Source organism: Panthera leo, chromosome B4 (assembly GCF_018350215.1).
Source record: "Panthera leo isolate Ple1 chromosome B4, P.leo_Ple1_pat1.1, whole genome shotgun sequence".
Classification (NCBI taxonomy): Eukaryota; Metazoa; Chordata; class Mammalia; order Carnivora; family Felidae; genus Panthera; species Panthera leo.
Window position 1 is genome coordinate 55430446 of NC_056685.1, and position 16009 is coordinate 55446454.

Below are 16009 nucleotides of genomic sequence, written 5' to 3' on the forward strand. Positions count from 1 at the left end.
ATCTCAGGGTCATGGGATCAAGCCCAAGCTGGGCTCCGCACTGAGTGTGGAGCCTGCTTGAACTTCTCTGTCCTACTCTCTCTACTCCTCCTCCATTTGCACTCTTTCTCTCTCTGTCTCAAAAAATAAAAGTACATTTTATTTATTTTTTTTAAGATTTTTTTTTTAACGTTTATTTGTTTTTGAGACAGAGAGAGACAGAGCATGAACGGGGGAGGGTCAGAGAGAGAGAGAGACACAGAATCGGAAGCAGTCTCCAGGCTCTGAGCCATCAGCCCAGAGCCCGACGCGGGGCTCGAAACCACAGACCGTGAGATCGTGACCTGAGCTGAAGTCGGACGCTTAACCGACTGAGCCACCCAGGCGCCCCTAAAAGTACATTTTAAAAAATGCTACTGGGAGAAATAATACATATTCAAAATCCTGGAAAAAATCATAAACACTTCATATTTTTCAAAACTACAAAATAAAACATTTGTAATTTAAAACTTTTTTAAAGTTTATTTATCTATTTTTGAGAGAGTGTGTGCACAAATGGGGAGGGGCAGAGATAGAGGGAGAGCGAGAATCCCAAGCAGCCTCCTCACTGTCAGCACAGAGTCCATTGTGCAAGGCTTGATCTCACAAACTGTGAGATCGTGACCCGAGCTGAAATTGAGTCAGATGTGTAGCTGACTGAGCCACCCAGCACCCCAAGAAATTATGTAATTAAATGGCTTTATAAAAGATAAAGAAAATACTGGAATTCCATGCCAGTGTTACTTTAATGTGAAAGAGTATCTTTTCATTCTTCATTTCCACCATGTACCAGATTGGGATCATTTGATATAATCTACCTAGTGGGTATTCCATCTCAGTAAGATTATGTTTGTCATTGTTATGACACTGGAGAATATTTCTACACAGACACCAGGTAATGTTGAAATGAAAATGTTTATTTAGAAGTCATAATGTCCAAATAGGCAAAAAATAAATACTTCTCAGACATTTGTTATTTTACACAATCCTTCTCCACTTTTGTTGTACATTAATGCAGTTTATAGAACACCCACAGTAATATGTTCTCCCTGAATAGAAATAATCTCCTTTCCTTATGAATATCCTGAAAGCAGATATATAATTCAGCCATTCCAAGATTGTAAACTTCCTCTTGTTAATAATTCTCTGCTATCACCAAATATGTTAATAACAGTCTCTCATACATGAAACCTTTGACACATTCATGAAGTGTCCGTTTCTCACTGAAAGAAATATCTGCTTTTCACATTGGTAAAATATATTTATGTATTCCCCGAGTACTGCATCACATAAAACGGAAAGTGGCTTCATTTTCCATTTATATTAAGAGGAATCTTCAAAATGTCTTGCTAGTTCACTGTGTTTCATTTTCTCTGTGAATAGTTCATCAAATACTCTCTTCTGCTTTGAAGTAAAGTAGTTTATCCAATCACCCACCGCTCCTGGAAAAAATTGGAAATGTATCAGAGAAGAACCAATGTAAACGTACAGCATTCACAAAAGCAATCTGCCAGATTTATAATAAAATACGAATGATTTCATTTCTTGGTGATAAGAAGATGGGGGTTATTCTTTTCTTCATTTGTTATGTGTTGCTTTTAATTTCCACAGTAATGGTTGTATGTTAATATTTACAGTTTAAAAAGTTATTTCTTAAAAAGAAAAGAAGATTAAAATATATAAATAACCTAGGTTTTATGACAGCAAGCCAAGAAATGTCTCGCCTAAACTTAGTTGAAACATAAAAGAGACAAAGTGGACATGATGTCACTTCTTTCCCTGTCCTGTGCACCTCTGAAGCGGTAACTGTGCTAACATACCACAGGTCCGCGTAACTGCTCTCTCTCTCTCTCTCTCTCTTTTAAATTCAAGTACACTTAACATATAATGTGATAGTGACTTCTGGTGTAGAGTATATTGAGTCAACAACTCTATACATTATTCAGTATTCATGACGATTAAGTGTACTCTTAATTGCCTTCACCTATTTCATCTTAATTGGTCTCCACTGGGTTCCACTGAGCATCAAAACTTCCTCATTTCTCATTCTCTGTATTATAATCCCTCCCAATCTCTCTGTTTCTCTCATCTTTGCTTGTTTCACCTTCCTTCGCACATCCTTTTCTAAATTCTTTCTGTCTTCCCTTTATCTTCTCTCTCCCAATCCTCCTAATCTTTTTCTTGACCCTCCCATATCATCTTGCTCTTGTCCTCCATTTTCAAACTTCTTGGAAGAGTGGTCCTTATTTGCTGCTTCCTTTCTTTCTCATCTCTTCAATTCCCTTAATCTGGCTTCCACTGACACCACTATGGAAGACACTCTCAGAATTCATGAATGATAAACAAACAGCCATGTTTTATCCTGGCCCTCTTTGGAATTCTGGCTGATTTCCTTTCTTGGCTTGTCTTGGGTTGTTTCATTCCTATTTATGTTAGCGTCCCTAGGGCTCCCCCTTCTAACCCTTTCTCCACAATCCTTTCCAATCACCCTGAATAATTTTACCTAATTCCACAAACTGCTGATGGCTCCTAAACTGACTTCTGAGTTAAGATCCACCTGACCGTGGCTCATTGCCACTAGCCAAATTATGCCCCTCAGTGTTTTGTACCTGGATTATTACAATAACCTCTTACTGGACTTTATGCCTCTGGTTTCACCCTCTTCTAATCAACTTTCCACCTGATTATTATTTTCACGTCCCTTCTTAAAAGAGCAAATAGACAGGGATGGGGTGGGGGTAAAGGACCCCCTCATAATGTCCATCAGAGCTTTTGTTCTCTGGCCCCAATCTTTATCTCCCTCATTCTGCTCCACACATCATATACCACTCTCGCACAGAAGACTACCTGCTCTTTCTAGAAAATACAATGCAATTCCATAGTGGTTCTGAGCTATCCCTGCTGCTAGCTCTTGCTGGAATGTATTTCTTCTCTGTTATTTTCCTGGCAAAGTTTTGCTCATGATTCCAGTCCCCAATCCAATGTCATCTCCTCACCTACTCTGCTAGGAAAAAATTCTCTCTCCCTTACTCATGTTGCTATTCATATTTGTTTATACTACTGGTATAGCTGTTATCACCTTGTATTACTGTCTAGATTATGATTTTTCTGAAGGACAAGACTGTATTTTATTCAATTTTTGAATCTTAGCACTTAGAAAATACTTATTAATAAATATTTGCTGAATTAAGTTCTCTCCTCCCTCTCAGCCCTGCTTTTGTAACTATAAGAAAATAAAAAATGAATCACCAAAAAAGACAAAAGTAATTTGCAAACTTAAGGCAATATCTGATCCATGTGAGTTAGCAAAAAATTGCTTTAGAATGAATTAAATTCAGATGAACCAGAAAATGGAAAACACACCTTTGTGTTTTCTAGTAGGAAATCTGAGTACCTAAACACAGAAAATTTTGCCATTATAAGTTATGAAAATTTTGAAAAATGTTAAAACATTTTTCTCTCATATCTGGATTAAAACTCACATGGATTTCATGTCCACCTGGGTGGCTCAGTTGGGTAAGTGTCTGACTTTGGCTCAGGTCATGATCTCACAGTTCCATGAGTTCAAGCCCTGCACCAGGCTCTGTGCTAACAGCGTGGAGCCTGGAGCCCACTGTGAGTTCTCCCTCTCTCTCTCTCTCTACTCCTCCCCTGCCCCTGCTCTCTCTCTCTCAAAAAAATAAGTAAACATTAAAAAATATTTTTTAAAAACTCACATGGATTTCAAAACAATTCTATATCCAGATGTACCCAAACTACTTTCAAGTTAAATGTTAGGAATTAGTGGAGACGATTCATTTCCTTCTCTTTGGGTTTTCATGCAGGGGAATGTCCTTAGATAACACTTCCAGCTTCTCTGTACACCCCTGACTGGTGCAGGGTGAGTTATTTGGTGAGTTTGGAAAAATGCACTGTCAAAACTCATCAGCTCCCTTCTCTCTTCTGAAGAAAACATGTGTCACATACTGCTCTCTACCATGCACTAAATGGGCTGCTTCAGTGCAAGGACAGAACTGCATTTGATTGTGACTAAGCAAGCATGTTTGCAAAACTTAGGATAAGTTGTTAACAAATGCACTAGGCTGCAGACCTGAGGAACATTCTTCAAGCAACTTTATTATTTCCATCTGTTTGACACCTGTGTCTCTCTCAACTGGTTCCTAACTGGGCATGGAAATCTCAATGTCTAGAAATAATGCAATTTGAGAACTTCATTTAATAAGTGTTCACTGAGGGATAACGATGCACAAATCCATTGTGCAAGAGATAGGGTGCACGATGGTGAAATGAGAGATTTTTTAAAAATGGTAAAATGGAACTACTTCCAAATATAAGCCCAGGCAGAGCACCACATCCCGTTATGACTTACCTTTCCTAAATACCAGGTTCCTATTAGTTGTGAGGGCACAGATGGTGTGATTTGGATCACAGTTTTCTTTGGCTGCATTATTTTTCATTTCACTGAATGATGTTTTCCGAGTAATCTTATTAATTTCACTGTCACTCACATTTATACCAAGGAAATTAATTATTTTCTTTATGCTTTTAGAAAGATCCTGAGCAATAAGAAAAAAAAAAAGTTTTTTAGAAAGTGTAACTCATCAAAACACCAAATTAATTCCCTGTAACATGAAAACAGAATTTACTGATGTCCTGTTTTAACTTTACTTGACTTAAATTTTGATTGTTGAAATATTAGAAAGGACTTACTTTCTTCATTTCTTCGTAGAATATAATTAGAATGTTTTTGTCATTTTTGTGTTCTTCCCAGCTTAAAACATGATCAAACCAGGATCCATATACAACTAGAAAAAAAAAGTGAATTGTGTTAATATTAAGCATCATGACTTGGTGTCCCAGGGTCTTCCCATTTCAGCAAAGTATGCAAAGTAAGGCACACAGGTATCGAACTTTCAGGTGAAAGAATTTTACTTAAGAATTTTTGAATGGTGGTCGCCTGGGTGGCTCAGTCGGTTAAGCATTTGACTTTGGCTCAGGTCATGACCTCACAGTTCATGAGTTCAAGCCTCGCCTCGGGCTTTGTGCTGACAGCTCAGAGCCTGGAGCCTGCTTCTGATTCTGTGTCTCCCTCTCTCTCTGCCCCTCCTCTGCTTACACTCTGTCTCCCTCTGTCTCTCTGTGTCTCTCTCACACACACAAATAAACATTAAAAAAAAAAAAAAAAAACCTTAAAGAAGAATTGTTGAATGGGGGCACCTGGGTGGCTCAGTTTGTTAAGCGACCAGCTCTTGATTTCGGTTAAGGTCATGATCTAACAATTTGATTTGTGGGATAGAGCCCCACGTTGGGCTCTGTACTGACAGCGTGGAGCCTCCTTGGGGTTCTCTCTCTCTTTCTCTCTTTGCCCCTCCCTACCTTGTGCACACACATACTCTCTCTCTCTCTCAAAATAAATACATGTTAAAAAAATTGTTGAATCACTCTATTGTACATCTGAATCTAATATAATGTTGTATGTTAACTACACTGGATTTAAAATGAAAAAAAAAGCTAGTTATATATGTTAATACCATGTCTTCTTCAGTAACAACGTGTCATTCATTATCTATGAAGAAACTTACAATTAGGTTTAATAACATTAACTCAATAATTAAAAATTAAATAAGATCTTAAATATTTTTTAAAAAGTTTTCCTTAGAAGAGCTCAAATTAAAAAAAAATACTATTTCAACTAAATACAATATTGTGAAATGAAGCTGGGTTGCTATACCTTTTAATACGGTTGTGGTGTTTTTTCTTATTTTTGGTAAACATCTTTTTATAATCAGAAAAAATGACAGCAGAAATGCAGAAATACACATTTTCCCAATAAATGTGTTCTGATAACTACTTTGGATCTTGGGAAAAATAAAGAAACATTGAGAATTTATTATTTTATTCCTGTAATGTCACAGGCTTTTTATAAGTTCTTAGCATAAAACATTTATAAACTTCCTCAAAAAAAAGGAGGAGGGAGAAAAGAGTTCTATTCACTCATCTTAGTTTAAGGCTGAAAAATACAGTGTTAGGGATTTATCAGTAGTTGATACTATCTCTTTACTGCTTTGCTAATTTTACAGTCCTAAAAATATCTCCAGGGCTTGAGACTAAAATATTACCATGCAAAATAAATGATCGGAAGCAGTGATGATAAAAAACAAAACGTGAGCACCTTGTTGTCACCACAGAAAGTTGACTAGCTTGACAATCTAAAGTGTGAAACATAGTAACCTAAAATACTACATATACATCTTTCCATGCATGCTTATTATCCAAAGATTTAATACTAGCTAATGCCCAAATTATAAAAGAGCTACTCTACTAGCAATTTTCTGAAGATCTGATGACTATTGATTCATTTAATAAGGATTTATTAAGCCATTAGTGTCTGCCAGACATTGCAGTATATACATTTTGAACATTAAAGTTTTGCATAAATTGAAGTCTACTTAACTCCAAACTAACTGTAATTTTTCATGGCCTCAGTTCCCAAGGAAGTTAAGGGCAAGAAAATAACCATAAGGCATTCTTAAAACAAGACCTTCTGGGACTGCAATGGTGTCATTACAGTGTCAGCCCAGTTTTCTACCCCATTGGCCCAAAAGGCTGTACAATAAGAATGGGTGTCTAGAAGAACTGTCCTGATACACCAGTTATCAGCATTCTCACTGCTATTTCAGGGACTTGCGCAATACTTGATCTTAGAATTACTCAAATTACCATATCAGTTTTAAGGAGTTTTTCTTTTCTTCTCCTCCTCCTCCTCCCCCTCCCCCCCTCCCTTCCTTTCCCCTTCCCCTTCCCCTTTCCCTTCTTCTTCTTCTTTTTCTTTTTTTTATAAAGTAGGCTTTATACCCAGTGCAGAGTCCAAGGCCCAAGGTGGGGCTTGAACTCACGACCTGAGGTCAAGACCCTGAGGTGAGATCAAGAGTCAGATGCTCAACCTACTGAGACCCCCAGGTGCCCCAAGGAGTTTATCTTCTAAGGATGGCCAACATTTACCCAGGAAGAAACACATGGTGGGATAAGATTGATTCTTCTCTTATTCAAATTTAAGAAGTTAACTAGTTTCTGGTACCCCAGACTACACTCACAGACTCAACCTGCGTCACCGCCTCCTCTCAGCAGCTGCAGCCCATCCCAGCCCTGGTGGATGACATCACCACCTAGAGTTGCTGATGCTATGGAAGCCCTCAATACTGTCAGGGGGAACCTAGGCTTCTGTGACTTGCAGCTGGACAGGAAAAGAGGCCTGGTGTCACATCTGGTGGTTATGTGTAATTGACTTGGCCCATTATGGCTTTTCAGCAGGAAATGCATTCCAACATACCCCAAATAGATTGAAGAATAATCTGTTGGATCATAGCCTGATCATTGTTTGAGAGCAGCTATGCGATTATTAACTAATTAATTTATACTCCATCTTGTTCCAGAAAGACTTAAGCCAGCCAAAATTGTCTTAAAGAAGTAAGCTGTCATGCCTTCCTTACTAATATAGAGAATTACACTTTTCATTAATTCTTTAATCAGAATCCTTATTATCCAGACCTATGGCCCTAAAGAAAAAATAACTTCTGAAACAGAGATGTAAAGTATTTCTTTTATGGGAAATGCTTTTCTCCACATCCTCCACTTAATTACAGAATTATACCACTTCCTGTCCTTAGGCATTCAGCATCCAGTCTCTTAATTTTGGTTCAGTTTATGATCTCATGGTTTGTAAGATCAAGCCCCATGTCTGGATCTGCACTGACAATGCAGAGCCTGCTTGGGATTCTTTCTCTCCCTCTCTCTCTCTGTCCCTCCCTATTTGCTCTCTCTCTCTCTCTTTAAATAAACAAATAAACATTTTTTTAAAGTCCCTGAAGAAAATCCCTGAAATACAGTCACATATATTTAACAGAAAAACAGACAACCTTATCTTATAAATAGTAAAAAGTGAGGCTACTCTTCCCACCCAAGTAAATAAATAAAAGCTTTAGTGATTCAGTGACTATCCCCAAGTGTCAACAGGATTTGCCCAGGCTAGATTATCCGATTGTATAATACTTACATGGCAGATCCCTTTGCAATTAAAAATCTTAAAAATCTATTAACATACCTAATAAGGCATAAAAGAATCATCTGGAACCTTTTTTCCATCTGCACTGCCCTTCCCAGTGTACTCAGCTATGACTCTGGATAATGTTGTAGCAAAGGTAGATGCCCTATGACAGCTAGTTTGCTTCCCTGCATATGGATGAGGTTGCCCTCTTTGTGGTTACACTCACAGAAAAATAATCTCTACAACAGGAGCACTAATAGGCCTGCTTTTCCCTGCCCTAGTGAGGCCATACCCAGAGGATGCTTTTTGTCTTCTAGGTGCTGCAAAACAATAGAGATGTGGCCATATTAGAGCTCATGCAGCAGTGAGAGACGTAGTGAGCCCCAGTTCATAATAACTGGAGACAAACGTGGCTTTTCTTTTCTTGAGAAAAAGCAGACTCAAGATCTGTTTTTTTAAAAAAAAATAATTTATGTATTTAAACTCTGCTTATTCCAAAAATGGAATTGAGGCAGAGTGAGGCATGCTAACTATCTTCAAATATTTAAAAGGCTATCATGTGGAAGAAGAATTAATGATGAGGACAACAGTTTTCTTGCTTGATGAGTTATGCCACAGTGCTAAGAGCAAAGATTTTGGAGCTGACACCTGAATTTAAATCTGGGCTCTGCTCCTTAGTAGATATGGATCTGGACAAGTTATCTGGCCTCCCAACATCTGTACTTTCCTCACCTGTAAAATGAAGGTCACATCTAGCTCCTGTGTCCTTGTGAGGATGATATGAAATCGTGTTGCACTGCACTTAGCTAAGTGTCTAGATCACGTCGTAAGATTTTTAAAAATTTTTAACAGTATTGAGATGGAGTGTGTTGTTTGGGGGCAGGAGCTGGGGGTGTGAACCCGTTGTCCAAGTTAAGAAGTTCAAGTTTAGCCTGCAATATTCTTGGGGATACTACAAAGGTGATTCAAACATCAGGTGGGTGTTTCAATCAAATGACTTTTAATAGACCTGTCATTCCCAAAACTTTATGATTCTACTAAATGTTTGCAAAAGAGGAGCTGAAATATTGTGAGCATAGCATATTCTTCCATAGAGAATACAGCAAAAGGAGTGTTACACTCTGTTGCTAGTGAGTTCCCTAAGTCCTCATATTAAGGTTATACTTTCTGTGGCCTCTCTTAAATTAACAAGTAAATGCTTAACAATTTGCAAGTGAAATAGTGAAACTAACAATTAAGAAGATTTACCTCCAACCCCCTAGAGAGATAAGACCCTGTGGGCACACACCCTTTCTAAATCATGCCTCTTCTACATTCTGCACTGTCTTGGTATATTATTTTGGTTTAATGAAAGGTTTTGGAAGTCAGGCTTAGAAACTAATGTGTGTGCGTGCATGTGTGCGTGCGTGTGTGTAAGTGCTCCAGACACCAATGAGTCAGGGAAAAATGAATAAATTCAAAGGTCATTCATGGTCATGCAGAACCGACATGCACTGCACAGCTCAATCAAATGACGTATCATTGTAGTATTTTCAGGAGAAATTGCTTTCTGTTCATCTTTATAAAGACAAGTATCAAGATGCCTAATTCATTTGTTTTATTTGGGGAATGTTTTTTCCCTTTTGCAGGGAAGGGGGAGTTTAGGATTTTTTGCGTGTTGTTTCTGTTGTTTTGGATTTTTTTTTTTTTTTTTTATAGAGCGCAAGATGGGGAGAGGGCACAGGGAGACTGAGAGAGAATCTTAAGTAGGCTCTACATTCAGCATGGAGCCTGACATGGGGCTCGATGCAGGGCTCATTCCCGCGACCCTGAGATCATGACCTGAGCCAAAATCAAGAGTCAGAGGCCCCAAGCCACCCTGGTGCCCCTGTTTGTGTTGTCTTATTTTCCATGTGGGTATACATAAGGCATGTTTCAGACTGCATGTCTAAGCTTCAGCTGTATCTTGCTAAACTCCAATTAATGCATAATTATTTCACTGACAAGACTGACGGTATATGCAAAAAGAGTGATACTTGATCAGAATTAATCTGTTTTTAAAACATTTCAACCAGCTCAATAAGTAATTGCAAATACGTACCACTCGTGGGTGATAACAAAGACTGAGGAAGCAAAGTGAGAAAGAATGGCTTAGAAGCAAAAGAATTATCTATTCAAGTGTATTTCTGAAAGCAGGCCATTAGGGTCCATTTAAACTTTTGGAAAATGCTTCTGTGTTGAGTGGAACTGTATATTATGAATAGAAATCATTGTTATATTTACCATCTCCTCTTAGGAAAAGCTCTAGAAATCCAGCCCAGGTTTCAATGCCAGGGAGATTGGGATTATCTCTGTAGTAGTGGAATAAAGAAACGGCTGTATCCTTTGGATTCCTGACAATGTAGATAATCTGTTAAAACAAATTAGTTTATTTTTAGATGGAATAGCCCCAAAACAAAGCATTTTCTAAATGAAAGCAACCAAATCTACCTGTACAAACCACAATTTTTTGCTAGTTTACTCAGATTATTAAGCATAGATTCAGGCCAGTGTTTCTAACTTAATGTGTGTACGAATCATCTGGGAATCTTGCGAAAAAGCAGATTCTGATTCAGAGGATTCAGGATGAGACCCGGTATTCTGCATTTCTAACAAGCTCCCAGATGACATTGGTGCTGCCAGCCACCGACCACACTTTCCCAATTTATGTGCTACATGTGGCCTTATCTTTTTAGCAATGGACATGAGAAACCCTCTATTAATTTGTAGGACAAGATTACTTTTTTAATATAAAAAACTTCTAACAGAAAAAATTTTTAGTAATTTTGTAACACGACTTAAGTACACTAAGATTTCTTATAAATTGTCTATTCTTATTTATAAGAAGAATGATGTTTTGGAATTGCATATTTCTACAATTTAATCCCCCACAGAGTAAGGAATCTGAGCTACCCTCCTAATTGACAGAAATGCTGCAACTGCAATCTAATTCAATTTAATAAATATTTGTTTGGTACCTCCAGTAGACCAGGCGGAGTGGAAAGTTCAAGGTCTGAGAAATATGACTAGTAAGACAGAAATACTACCAGCTTTCTCAAAACTTGCAGTGAGGTGAAGGAATGCAGTGTTATGAAAGATATAATAGGGACATACAGAGTGTAGTAAGAGCTTCTGAAAAACCTCAGGAAACCAGTGCGAGACACTGGCTATAATAGGACTATCTTCGATCATGGTCATGAGTATCAGATGTCCCACTTGCTCTTAAATTCATAATCAGGTGTACACATTTTATGTAGGTTATGAAGTGTTTACTGAGTTATGCTGAATGTAGCTATCTTTCTGTACTGTGTCCATAGTCCAGGTATTGTTATGTAGCTATCTTTCTTTCTGTAATGTGTTCATAGTCCAGGTGTCGTGTAAGATCCACATGAAGAACACCTGCTCCTCTTTACATGAGAGATGTGCAAAGGCCACCGTGCACAGAGATGAAAAGCCACCTTTACCTCCCCTTTGCCCCCATTATCCTCTCTTCATCTCAAGAGATAATTGAGGAGTAACTCAACACTTCAGGCTTTCTTTAATTGCTCTCTGCATCCTGAGCAGATTCACAGAAACCCAAGGCTCTGAAAGCAGTTTAAAAATCCATTCACTGCCTTAACAAAAAGAGATAAAGTGGCAGAATCTTAAGCCTTAGCCATCCGGTTGGAATTTTTTATTTGTTTGTTTTGGTAGAGAGAAGAGTATTTTAGGGTCTTTGGAGAATACCCAAAGTTACCTGTCAGTATTATCATTGGGAAAGGCAATGCAAGCTATTAATACATAATACATATTTTAAAATAATGTATTCTGGGGTCACTTGGGTGGCTCAGTCAGTTAAGTATCTGACTTCAGCTCAGGTCATGATCTCTTGGTTCCAGGGTTGGAGCCCCGTGTCAGGTTCTTTGCTGACAGCTCAGAGCCTGGAGCCTGCTTTGGATTCTGTGTCTCCCTCTCTCTCTTTCCCTCCCCCACTCATGCTCTGTCTCTCTCTCAAAAATAATTAAACATTAAAAAATATTTTTAAAAAAGAATGTATTCTGTAATTATGTGTAGTGACACATGTTAAGTAGAATTATTGTGGCAATGATTTCACAATATGTAGTAATATCAGGTCATTAAGTGGTACATCTGAAACTAATACAATGTTATATGTCAGTTATACTCAATAAATACACAATATTCTAAGAAATATTAGGGGGTGGCTAAAAGATATGAAGGGAAGGTAGAATAGTTCTCTGAAAAAAATTAAATATTAATTAATATCATGATATGAACTAAAAGCATAAATTTCATGTAAGAGAGATTGGAAACAAAAAAAGGGGGGAGACAAAGATAAGGAACAAAACATAGGAGTCTAAGTAAGATTGAGAGTAGAGAAACATGGCAAGAAGAATTGACTATCTGACAGACCCTGCGGGAGCACGGAAAGTCAGCATCAACCCTAAGCTCTCAAGGCTAGGGAGGTGGCAACAGAGGACAGGTAATCATCTTGGGAAACCAGGTGCAGAGACTTTCACTTCCCATTAGGGATGAAAGTGACAGATCGAGAAGCCAAGCCCAATTCTATGGTACTCTCAAGCCTTTGCCCTTACCCACTGATCTTACCTTGCATTGTTTTTGTTTGATATTCATAGGTAGCATGTTGTAGCTCAAATGTGTTGGAATAACTCTTCTCTTACGATACATGTTTAGCTCTTCAAATTTAGAAATGTCTCCCAACTCAATAGGAGATGTTAGACTCATGCTAACATTGGGAATGTTCTCAATGACCTCTGCAACCCAGTGAGTACCTTCACACAAAAATAAAACAAAATGCATTTTTAAATTAAGTGATACTCTTGATGAAATAAATATAGAAAATTGGCATGATTTTATAAGAGCTATGAGTGCATTAATTTTCCTATAAATAGTTATTATTCTTTGACACTCACTGAAACCTGTTTGAACGCTTGAGACGATAATTCACTTTTCAGGAAGAATCACACTTTAAAGAGCATGAAGAGACCTTAAAACTGCATAAGCCATTTCCTCAGCTTGAAATACTCTTCCATGCTACCCTACCTCTAGCGCCTTCTCCAATTTGCAAATACACAGGTCTTTCCATATACAGTTCCTACTGGTCCTGCAAGCTCATGCATCTTGCTGTTTTATATACTGTCTTCTGAGTCCCTGCTCTCCTGGCACAATTGTTTACTCTCTCTGTCCCTCCAAAGTAGCACTTAACAGAGTAGAAATGTCATTGCTTATATTCATGTCCATCTCCCCACTCCCCCCTGGAAGATAGACACTGGATCTTATTTTTTTGTGTGTGCAAACACAGAGTAGTGGTGTAGACAAAGCATTTGAACAAGGAGCAAATGCTATATTCAAATATCATAAAGACACAATCCTATGCTACCATGAAGTCTGGAAGGAATATCACTTTGTGTTTATGTGAAGCAAATATGGATGTGCTCCAACATTGTGGACAACAGTAAGCTGGAGCCCAGAAGTAGAAGTTTGGTAGGGAGGATGCTTTGCTGATTTGAAACCAATGTTTCTAAGAAGTTTAAATCAGGCCAGTGTCCACTTATCCCACTGTAATTCCAGCTCCAAATTTGTTACGACATTAACTAATCTATAGTTGAATAAATATTTAGAACTTAAACATGGTTCTCATTTGCACGATATGTTTTAAATTAAAGACTATTTTAGATTATAATGTTAATAGGTCAAATATTTATAATATTCATATAAACATGACTAATATAGTAATGATATTTCTATCGTTTTCAAAAAGTGTATTGATATATTCTGGCGAAGGAGAGAGAATACAGTTTTGTGCTGCCGAAGAGACCTCCGGACCTGGTGAATGATGCCCATTTACAGGCACCAACACGTACAGTGGAAGCTTTATATATGGTTGTTTATACAGAGTATAAACTAGCCACTTGCTCAAAGAACTTTAAAAGTCTCATAAATTACTTTCTGAACTAACATATCAACTTAGGGTAAGGTATATTTACTCACAGAGTGAACTGCTACATAGAATACTGAGATTTTCTGGAGGCAATCATTTAATTTCCATTTGCAGCAGTATTTTCCAATAAAAGAGTTATGTATGTGATTTATGTTTATTCTCAAAAAACACACCTGGAAGATCTGGCCCTATGTGAACTCTGTGAGGGCCTCTTGGGCCTGACAGAGTCAGGTACGTGAACTAAATGCAAACATAATTGGAAAGGGTTTAAGCTCTTAGTTGCTGACCCATCCCAGCAGGTGTATGCCCCTCTGCACATGTCTGGAAATCGCAGCTAGCAGTTAGATATTATATATCCTGGTCACCTCTCAACATTAAAAATAATATCGAATTAATTTTGACTATTCCCAGGATGATATTATTCATAATGGTCCTTTCTTTCATGTGTGTAATATGTGGAAATAAACTTTGAAGAATAAGGCATAAAATTTAACACTAAAAACACTTACATTTGTTTTTATTAGCCCAGGAGAAAAAATTATTCATTTATAAATCAATGATTAAATATGAATTGAACTAATACTATTTGTCGCCATGCCTGGTATAAATATGAAGAAAACTTTATAATGTTACAGATATTATGCTTATTATATATGTCAATATCTGTACGCTTTATCAAATAGAAACAAGATCATAGTAAAAGCTCTAATTCCTCCAGATGAATTTTCTCAAAACACAGTTCTCAATGTTCTAATGTCAAACTTTTTCATTAAAATAAGCATTTAGGGTCTCTTGGGTGACTCAGTTGGTTAAACATCTGACTTCAGCTCAGGTCATGATCTTACAGTTTGTGGGTTCAAGCCCTGTGCAGAGCCTGGAGCCTGCTTCAGATCCTGTGTCTCCCTCTCTTTCCACCCCTCCCCTGCTTGCTCTCTCTCTCTCTCTTTCTCTCTCTCCTCAAAAATAAACAAATAGACATTTAATAAAATAAATAAATAAAATAAAGTAAGCATTTAGGATACTTAAATGTCCTATGAAACAATTCTGAAAAATAAATGTTTTATAAAAATATTATTATATTTCTTCTTATTTCTTACATTTCACATATTTAAAAATGTATTTATACATTTAAAATACATTAAAATAAACTTTACCTGATTTTGGGTAGGACACCAGAAACACATCATCTTCTCTTGCATTGAAAAAATCCAGGGACTTTAGAAGTTCTTCTGAACACATAGTAGAATAGAGGATCCCCTTGAATTTATGAAGAACACTTGACTGCTTCTGGAATGGCATCTTTCTTCAAGTCAATCAAAAAGTATTTACTAAACACTAACTTTACACAAGGCACAGAACAAGGATGGTCCTTGATGTCAATCCTAGCTCAGTGGCAGTGTAATCCTAGAATTACTAAGCTAGAGGAATCTATATATACGCTTTGCAGCTCTTCACAAGAGTAATTTTTAAACCATAACTAAGCCAAAGTCTACTGTGAAAATAATATTTTTCTTGATAACACATGTTACAAAATATTTTCTTGATAACACATGTTACAAAATATTACCTCCCAACTTGACATTCAGAATAGTTTACAAACAAAGCTATCAAGATCTCAGAATGTAATTATTAAACAAAGGGACTAGAGTTATTCAAATCCTTTTGCTTTAATAAGGAAAGACTTATAGTGGCTATCATGGTTTATGTCACTGTGGAAAGGACTAGAAAAGTTGAACTTCGTGTTAATATTAACACATAGTAGAGGAAGTAGCTAATATGTATTGCGCTGCAGGAAGAGGAGAGGAATGGTGCAAGAAAATATAAATTTTTCTTAGAATTGGCAGATAAATCTGTGGCTAAAAATAAACCTTGCAGGAAACACTTTAGGAAAGATAACACAGAAATCAGGAAACCCAATCCAGAAAAAAGACATCTTGAGCTTTGATGTATACATGCTGAAATAAACAAAT

General features: G+C 37.3%; 1 protein-coding gene across 1 annotated transcript; it reads right to left on the reverse strand.

Moving 5' to 3' along the window:
• Positions 1 to 987: 987 nt before the first annotated feature.
• LOC122225597 (sulfotransferase 6B1-like) lies at positions 988 to 15540 on the reverse strand. The gene is made up of 6 exons (XM_042948448.1): positions 15194 to 15540; positions 12686 to 12870; positions 10325 to 10451; positions 4729 to 4823; positions 4388 to 4574; positions 988 to 1460 (listed from the first exon to the last, which is right to left on the reverse strand). The coding sequence occupies exons 1-6, from the start codon at positions 15336 to 15338 to the stop codon at positions 1342 to 1344; spliced, it is 858 nt and encodes a 285-aa protein (XP_042804382.1). The 5' UTR covers positions 15339 to 15540; the 3' UTR covers positions 988 to 1341.
• Between the last annotated feature and the right edge of the window lie 469 nt (positions 15541 to 16009).

Coding starts and splice junctions, on each gene's coding strand:
- LOC122225597 (XM_042948448.1), bottom strand. CDS start 15,338: ATGCCATTCCAGAAGCAGTCAAGTGTTCTTCATAAATTCAAGGGGATC. Junction 12,871..15,193: donor GGTGTCCTACCCAAAATCAG/GTAAAGTTTATT, acceptor TTTTGTGTGAAG/GTACTCACTGGGTTGCAGAG. Junction 1,461..4,387: donor GAACCTGGTATTTAGGAAAG/GTAAGTCATAAC, acceptor AATTTTTTCCAG/GAGCGGTGGGTGATTGGATA.